Source organism: Hypanus sabinus, chromosome 26, assembly GCF_030144855.1.
Source record: "Hypanus sabinus isolate sHypSab1 chromosome 26, sHypSab1.hap1, whole genome shotgun sequence".
NCBI classification, from domain to species: domain Eukaryota; kingdom Metazoa; phylum Chordata; class Chondrichthyes; order Myliobatiformes; family Dasyatidae; genus Hypanus; species Hypanus sabinus.
The window spans coordinates 17,059,419-17,068,584 of NC_082731.1; the positions used below are offsets into that span (position 1 = coordinate 17,059,419).

Consider the following 9,166-nt stretch of genomic DNA (forward strand, 5'->3'; position numbering starts at 1 on the left):
CTATTCTCCCAGTCAAAGTCCTTCTGCAGACTCTGTTTCCACTGCACTACTTGCCCCTGCAACTACCTTTGTATCATTCGGAAACTTGGCCACAAAGCCTTCAATTCCTTCAACCAAGTCAATGACATCTTATGTGAATAGACAAGGACCCAACACCAACTCCTGCAGAACACTAGTCTCCGGTAGCAAACCAGAAACGCCCCCTAATTCCCACTCTTTCTGTTTTTCTGCTTGACCAGCTGTGTTACTGTGTGAGTATCACTCTGGATTTCCAGCATCTGCAGAGTCCCTCGTGTATGATGTTGAAAAGAGCAACGAATAGGGAGGTTAACAACCAATGCCACTCCTCCTTAGCGCAGAGGTTTGAGGGATGAAGAACATGTCAGACATTTGGCAGTGAGCTTGTCTTCAGTCCACAGAAAGTCATTCAGGAAATTCAAGGGGAACCTTTTCACCCACAGAGTGGTGACTATTTGGAACCCATCACCACGGGGAGAGTGAGAGATGAAACGCAGGGATGGGGTTGAATTAAAACTCATGGAAAAGAAGCACAGACAGGCACCAGCTGGATTGAACTAATTCCTAACTGTACAGTGGGTGTGTTATAGATAAATTAAGTACCTGACACAGTGTTTGAAATAAAACTTATTTATTTGTCACAGATCCAGAATACTAAACTCCCATTACATCAGCATAAGAAACAACTCCAATACCCAGTGACTAGGGTGGAGAATTGGTTTGATGAGAGTAACAATAATTACAGTCTGACACCAACGGTCACTTTTGAACTTGTCTGTTGGCTCAGAACCTGTGAGGGTTAAATATCCAGCAGGCTGCTTATTTAAACACAATCCCGAGTGTGAACTCGGTAGTGGGTCACAAGGCTCGATGACTGAGTGAATCCCTTCCCACACTCAGAGCAGGTGAACGGCCTCTCCCCAGTGTGATCTCGTTGGTGTCTCATCAAATGAGTTGACTGAGTGAATCCCTTCCCACATTCAGAGCAGGTGAATGGTCTCTCTCCCGTGTGACTTCGCTGGTGTGCCAGTAACATGGTTGACCGATTAAATCCCTTCCCACATTCAGAGCAAACGAACGGTCTCTCCCCACTGTGAACCTGCTGGTGTGTCAGTAGGTTAGAAGACTGAGTGAATCCTTTCCCACGTTCAGAGCAAGTGAACGGTCTCTCCCCAGTGTGAACTCGTTGGTGTACCAGTAAGTTAAACGACTCAGTAAATCTCTTCCCACATTCAGAGCAGGTGTACGGCCTCTCCCCAGTGTGAACTCGCTGGTGTGATAGCAGTTTCAATGGTCGAGTAAAACCTTTCCCACATTCAGAGCAGCTGAACAGTGTCTCCCCAGTGTGAACTCGCTGCTGTTTTAACATGTGGGATGAATTAGTGAATCCCTGTCCACACACAAAACTGTGGAAGAATCTCTCTCCCTCGTGAACTCACTGATACATCTGCAAATCTGAGTGAATTTCCTCCCACAAGGAGCAGGTGAACAGCCTCTCACTGGTGTGGATTTTATTTGGAGATACAGCATGGAACAGGCCTCTTCAGCCCAATGAGCTGCTCCATCTAGCAGTCCACCTGTTAACCCGGCTTTATCCGGGACAATTTACAATGACCAATTAACCTATCAACCTATCAAACCATCAACCTATCAACCTTGGGATCAGTGTTTGGACTGTGAGGGGAAACTAGAGCACCCGGAGGAAACTCATGTGGTCATTGCAAAGATGTACAAACTCCTTACAGACCGTGTCTGAACTGAAATCCAAACTCTGACACCCCAGTCTGTAATCTTCAGTTTGGATGACTGAATTCTGCAGAACAGGCGAACCGCCTCACTATAGTGTGAACTTGCTGACGTATCTTCAGGCTGGATGACTGAGTATATCCCCTCCCAACAAGCAGATCATTGGCCTCTCCCCAGTGTGAACCCACTGGTTTTTCTGCTGTTTGACTGAGTGAGAGAATTCGTTCCCACCCTGACAGAGCAGGTGAATGATATCTCCCTGCTATCAATTGTCTGCCAATTCACCAAGTCAGATGTTAGTCATAGTGAATCCGTGTCAAATCAATGCAGTTGAAGAACTGATCTCTGGGGAACAAATGCTGGTGTGTTCTCAGCACCCCAGTCCCAGGGGATTTCACTGAGTTAAAACAGAATGTTTCCTTTCAGACACAAAACACAGGTCCAGCTGGGATGAGATACACCTTCATCTCCAAGGATCGACAACTGACATATCGGTGCTACAAAGGAAATATCTGCTCACTTCTTCAATAAGTTGAAAACAATTTACAAATTTTATCTCCAGGTGGGTTCACCCAAATTTCACCCCGACACCGAACACGTGTTCGGATTCTCCTTGCTGTGAGTGCTGTGCTGTCTTCTCAAGCACCTCCTCCTCTGCAGTCAGAGATTGATTGTTTTCAAGTGCTGGTGAGCTGACAAAGACAGCAGAACTGACGTTTTTAGTTTCAAGATTCCCATTCAGAAATTCCTTTCTATTTCTGACCTGTAAGAAGATTTACAAAGACATCAATGGGGGAAGAGGGTATTTTAAATTAAATAGTTTTAGTTTCTTAACATTACACTGTTACAGTGAGATTCAGCCCAGGTTGGAGGAACAACTCCTCAGCTTTTAACTGGGCATGGTTCAGGAATCCAGACTGACAACTAAATTCTCTGTCTTTCTGTCTGTACCAGAATGGACATGTCTGCCCGTCATCAATCTGTGACTTGGCTCAGTTTGTCTCTCCCGGTCAGTATTATTTCAGGTTCTGGGCACGTCCCACAGAGCTACAAAGAGCACATGATATGACACGGCTGCTCTGGAGGCTTTCTAAGTACTCAAATCCCCCTCCCCACCAGTGTGAGTGCTGCAGGTCACTGGTTACCCCAGATAAAGGTATCTGGTATCAGTCTGTTCCCAGAGAGAACAGGGCTAAACATGTTCTTGTGGGTAGAAAGATCCAGAACCAGGAGAGGTAGAGCAGAGGTCATTTTTGAAAAGAACCAGAGCTACCTGGGATCATGAATGGCAGTGATGCGTCACCCGCAGTCCCGCTGAATGCCTTTTGTACACGCTTTGCAAGGGAGAATGAAACTACAGCGGGGAGGATCCCTGCAGCAGCTGGTGAGCCCGTGATCTCTGTCTTGGCAGCCAGCTTCAGAGTGTCTTTCAAGATGCTGAAGCCTCACGCAGCACCAGGCCCGAATGGAGCACCTGGTAGGGCTCCGAAAACCTTTGTCAACCAAGTGGCAGGCATGTTTAAAGGCATTTTCATAGGACATTGCAGCAGAATTAGGCCATCCAGCCCAACGAGTCTGCTCCACCATTTAATCATGGCTGATCCTTTTTTCTATCTCCTGCTCAACCCCAGTTCCTGGACTTCTCCCTGTAATCTCTAATGCCATGCCCAATCAAGAACCTATCCATCTCTGCCTTAGCTACGCCAACAACCTGCCTCCACAGCTGCAATAAATTCCACAAATTCACCACCCTTTGCTAAAGAAATGTCTCTGCTTGTCTGTTTTAAAAGGGCGCCCCTCTACCCTTGGAGTTTGCCCTCTTGTCCTAGACTCTCCCACCATGCGAAGCATCCTTTCCACATCTACTCTGTCTAGGCCTTTCAACATTCAAAGGGTTTCAATGAGATTCCCCCTCATCCTTCTGAATGCCAGCGAGAGCCATCAAATGTTCCTCGTATGGTAACCCTTTCATTCCTGGAATCATCCGTGTGAACCTCCTCTGGACCTTCTCCAATGCCAGCATATCTTTTCTAAGATGAAGGGCTGAAAACTGTTCACAACACTCAAAGTGAAGCCTCACCACTGCCTTATAAAGCCTCAGCATCACATCTTTGCTCTTGTATTCTAGGCCTGTTGAAATGAATGCTAACAATACATTTGCCTTCCTCACCACCGACTCAGCCTGCAAGTTAACCTTCAGGGTGTTCTGCACAAGGACTCCCCAGTCCCTCTGCATCTCAGATTCCTGGATTTTCTCCCCGTTTAGAAAATAGTCCACATATTCGTTTCTACTACCAATGTGCATGATCTTGCATTTTCCAACATTGTATTTCATTTGCCACTTTCTTGCCCCTTCTCCTAATCTAAGTCATTCTGCAGCCTACCTGTTTCCTCAGCACTACCTACTTCTCCACCAATCATTGTATCATCTGCAAAAATGGCAACAAATCCATCTATTCCATCATCTAAATATACAGCATAAAATGAAGTGGTCCCAACACCGACCCCTGTGGAACACCACTAGTCACTGGCAGCCAACCAGAAAAGGGTCCTTTTATTCCCACTCCCTGCCTCCTACCGATCAGCCGATGCTCTAACCATGTTAGTATCTCTCCTGTAATGCCACGGGCTCTTAACTTGGTAACCAGCCTTATGTGTGTCACCTTGTGAAAGGCCTTCTGAAAGTCCAAATACACAACATCCACTGCATCCCCTTTGTCTATCGTACTCAATGAATTCCAACAGGTTTGTCAGGCAGGATTTTCCCTGAAGGAAACCATGCTGACTTCATACTATCTTGTCCTGTGTCACCAAGTACTCCATAACCTCATCCTTAACAATGGACTCCAACTTCTTCCCAACCGCTGGGCTCAGGCTAACTGCTCTCTAATTTCCTTTTGCTGTCTTCCTCCTTTCTGAAAGAGCAAAGTGACATTTGCAATTTTCCAGTTCTCTGGCACCATGACGGAGTCCAGTGATTTTTGAAAGATAATTTCTAATGCCACCACAATCTCTTATGCTACCTCTTTCAGAACCTTAGGGCGCAGTTCCTCTGGTCCAGGTGACTTATGAACCTTTAGATCTTTTAGCTTTTTGGGCACCTTCTCTCTTGTAACAGTAACTGCTCCCACTTCTCTTCCTTCACACACAGTAATATCAGGCACACTGCTAGTGTCTTCCACAGTGAAGACTGATGCAAAATACTCATTTAGTTCATCAGCCATCTCCTTGTCTCGTTATCATTTCTCCTGCCTCATTTTCTAGTGGTCCTATATCCACTCTCATTTCTCTTTTATTTTTAACATACTTGCAAAAACTTTTACTATCCGCTTCAAAATTATTTGCTAGCTTGCTTTCATATTTCATCTTTTTCCTTCCAATGATTTTTTAGTTACTCTCTGTAGGTTTTTTAAAAAAAACTTTCCAATCCTCTATCTTCCCACTAATTTTTGCTCTGTTGTATGCCCTTTCTTTTGCTTTTACAACAGCTTTGACTTCCCTTGTCAGCCACAGTTGTACTATTTTACAATTTGAGTATTTCTTCATTTTTGGAAAACACATATCCTGCACCTTCCTCAGTTTTCCCAGAAACACAAGCCATTACTGCTCTGCTGACATTCCTGCCAGCACCTCCTTCCAATTTTACCTCTCTCATACCACCGTAATTTCCCTTACTCCACTGAACTATGGCTACATCAGACTTTACTTTCATCCTATCAAACACAATCATATTGTGATCAGTGGTTTTTAAGGGTTCTTTCACCTTAAGCTCCCTAATCGCCTCTAGTTCATTACATAGCACCCAATCCAGTATAGCTGATCCCCTCGTAGGCTTAAAGACAAACTGTTCTAAAAAGCCATCTCTTAGGCATTCAACAAACTCATTCTCTTGAGATCCATTATCAACCTGATTTTCCCAATCGACCTGCATGTTAAAATCTCCCATGACCACCATAACATTGCCCTTTTGACTCGCCTTTTCTATTTCTTGTTGTAACCTGTGGTCCACCTCCCAGCCACTGTTGGGAGGCCTGTATAAAACTGCCATCAAAGTCCTTTCACCCTTGGAGTTTCTTAACTCAACCCACAAGGATTCAACATCTTCACATGTCATCTTTCTACTGATTGATGCCATTCTTTACCAGCGGAGTCACGCCACACCCTCTGCGTACCTCCCTATCCCGCCGATACAACGTGTAACCTTGGATAACAAAATAGAGAGAGTACAGAGGAGATTTACTAGAATGTTACCTGGGTTTCAGCACCTAAGTTACAGGGAAAGATTGAACAATTTAGGTCTTCATTCTTTGGCGTGTGGAAGGTTGAGGGGGGACTTGATAGAGGTATTTAAAATTATGAGGGGGATAGATAGAGTTAACGTGGATTGGTTTTTTCCATTGAGAGTAGGGGAGATTCAAACAAGAGGACATGAGTTGAGAGTTAAGGGGCAAAAGTTTAGCGGTAACACGAGGGGGGACTTCTTTACTCAGAGAGTGGTAGCTGTGTGGAACGAGCTTCCAGTAGAAGTGGTAGAGGCAGGTTCTGTATGGTCACTTAAAGTAAAATTGGATAGGTATATGGACAGGAAAGGAATGGAGGGTTATGGGCTGAGTGCAGGTCAGTGGGACTAGGTGAGAGTAAACATTCAGCACAGACTAGAAGGGCCGAGGTGGCCTATTTCTGTGCTGTAATTGTTATATGGTTATATTCAGCTTCCAACTACAACCATCCTTCGGCCACGACTCATTGAAGGCCACAACATCATACCTGGCAATCTGTAATATTGTAGCAAGATCATCCACCTTATTTCTTATATAACTCGCATTTAGATACAAGACCTTGATTACTGTATCTGCTGTCCGTTCTGATTCTGCATCCCTAGTGATATCATACTCAGTCTATTGGCTGCAACTAAATCCCATCTCCTGCCTACCCTTACTGACAATATGACTGCATGCTATATTTAATTTTCACCATCCATCCTTTCCTGTGTCCCTTCATTCCTGTTCCCACCCCTTGCCAAGTTAGTTTAAACCCTCCCCAACAGCTCTAACAAACCTGACCGTGAGAATATTGGTCTCCCTCGGGTTCAGGTGCAACCTGTCACTTTTGAACAGGTCATACCTCCCCCAGAAGAGATCCCAATTATCCAAGAACCTGAAGCCCTGTCCCCTGCACCAGCTTCTCAGCCACACATTTACCTGTCAAATCATCCTGTTTCTACCCTCACAAGTAAGCGGCACAGGCAGCAATCCAGAAATTAGTACCCAAGACGTCCTGCTTCTCAGCTTTCTACCTAGCTCTCTAAATTCTCTTTTCAGGACCTCATTGCTTTTCCTTCCCATGTCATTGGTACCGATATATACCGAGACAACTGGCTACTCCCCCTCCCTCTCCAAAATTTTTCAATCTCTCATTGCTACAGTGGGAGTTTTCCACAATCATAGGTCAACCAATGCCCAAGAAGGGCAGGCTGAGCAGTCTTAACAACTATCATCCAGTAGCACCCACATCTAGGGTGACAAAATGCTTTGAGAGGTTGGTTATGGCTGGAATTAACTCCTGTCTCAGCAAGGACCTGGACCCACTGCAATTTGCCTATCACCACAATTGGTCTATGGGGGGGGGGGTGCAATCTTATTGGCTCTCCACACATCCTTGGATCAGCTGGACAATATCAGCTGACCTTTGTCAGGACACAGCTTGTTGACTACATCACAGCGTTGAACGCAATCATTCCTACAGATCTGATTGAAAAGCTTTATGATACGGGCTCCTGTACCTGCCTCTGCAAATGGATCCTTTGCTTTCTAACTGGAAGACCTCAATCTGTGTTGATTGGAAATAGCATCCCCACCCCACTGACAATCAATACTGGCGCACCTCACCGATGTGCGCTTAGCCCACTGATCTTCTCCCTCTCCCCCATGACCACGTGGCCAGACACAGCTCCAACGCCATCTATAAATATGATGACAACACAACTACTGTTGGCAGAATTTCAGATGGTGACAAGAGGGTGTACAGGAGCGAGATATACCAGCTCGTTGAGTGGTGTCACAACAACTCTGCACTCAATGTCAGTAAGACCAAATAGTGGATTGTGGACTTCAGAAAGGTTAAAATGAGGGAACACACACCAGTCCTCAAGGGTGGACAACTTCAAGATCCTGGGTGTAACATCTGTGAAGATCTAACCAGGGCCCAGTATGTCGATGCAGCTACAAAGAAGCACAAGGGTGACTATATTTCATTAGCAGTTTGGGGAGATTTCATACATCACCAAAGATGCTTGCAAATTTCTACAGATTCTACCTGACAGCATGACTATATAGTATGGGAGGATTGGGTGGAAAGAGGGCTACAACACAGAGTTGAAAGAGGCTGCACAAAGTTGTTAACTCAGTCAGCTCCATCATGGGCTCTCACCTCTGTAGCATCCTGGACACCTACACAATCGATGCCTCAACAGGGCAATGATGGGGATCATTCAGGCTCCCCATCAATCAGGTCATGACCTTTTCTCATTGCTACTATCAGGAAGGAGGCACAGGAGCCAAACTCCTGTTTCAGGAACAGCTTCTTCCCCTCTGCCATCCGATTCAGAATCGACATTGAATCCATGAACCCTACCTCATTACTTTTTTGCACTACATAATCTTTAATATGTATTTAACTGTAATTGGCTGATTTTTAAAAATTATTACATATTGCACTGTACTTCTGCCGCAAAGACAACACATTTCCCGACACGTGCCGGTGATATTAAACCAGAATCTGAACTGGAAACTCTTGTTCCAGATCCTTGGATTCAGACAGCTGAGGCTCGGCTGTGTCTGGGAGATGACCATCCCGGGGTCCGCAGTGTGTCCGGCGCCCGGGGTAACTGTCCCTCAGTCTGGCTGCGGACGCCGGGCTGATGAAAACCCGCCGGAACTCCGCTCCTACCTGCTCCCGATGCCCCAAAACCGCTTGTCCAATGGGCGCATGCGCGAATTTGGCAACTCTCAGTCGGTGACCCCGGCGCATGCGCATTTGATTGACGATTCACGGACGGTGATTTCTGATGCGCTGGGCTTTCTGGGTAAGCACGGTGCCATTTCAAAGTTGAACGTTCCAAAGTACATTTTATTATCAAAGTATATTTCTGTCACCATATACAACCTGATATTCATTTTCTTGTGGGCATACTCAGCAAATCCACAGAATAGCAACTCTGACAAGATCACTGAAAGATCAAACGGTGCAGAAGACAACAAACTGTACAAAGGCAAATGTAAATAAATAGCAATACTGTAAATAGTTGGAATATGAAATATTGAGATAAAGAGTCACTTAAAGTGAGATTATTGGTTCTGGCAAGTGAAATTAAGTGTAGCTCTTTCTTTTTGTTAAAGAGCCT

General features: G+C 45.2%; 1 protein-coding gene across 1 annotated transcript; it reads right to left on the reverse strand.

Annotated features, from left to right (window-relative positions):
- Positions 1 to 841: 841 nt before the first annotated feature.
- Positions 842 to 1,267, reverse strand: LOC132381678 (zinc finger protein 239-like; the record flags this gene model as incomplete). The annotated part of the gene is made up of 1 exon (XM_059951274.1): positions 842 to 1,267. A coding segment is annotated over one exon (426 nt), but the record flags the coding sequence as incomplete, so codon positions are not given.
- Between the last annotated feature and the right edge of the window lie 7,899 nt (positions 1,268 to 9,166).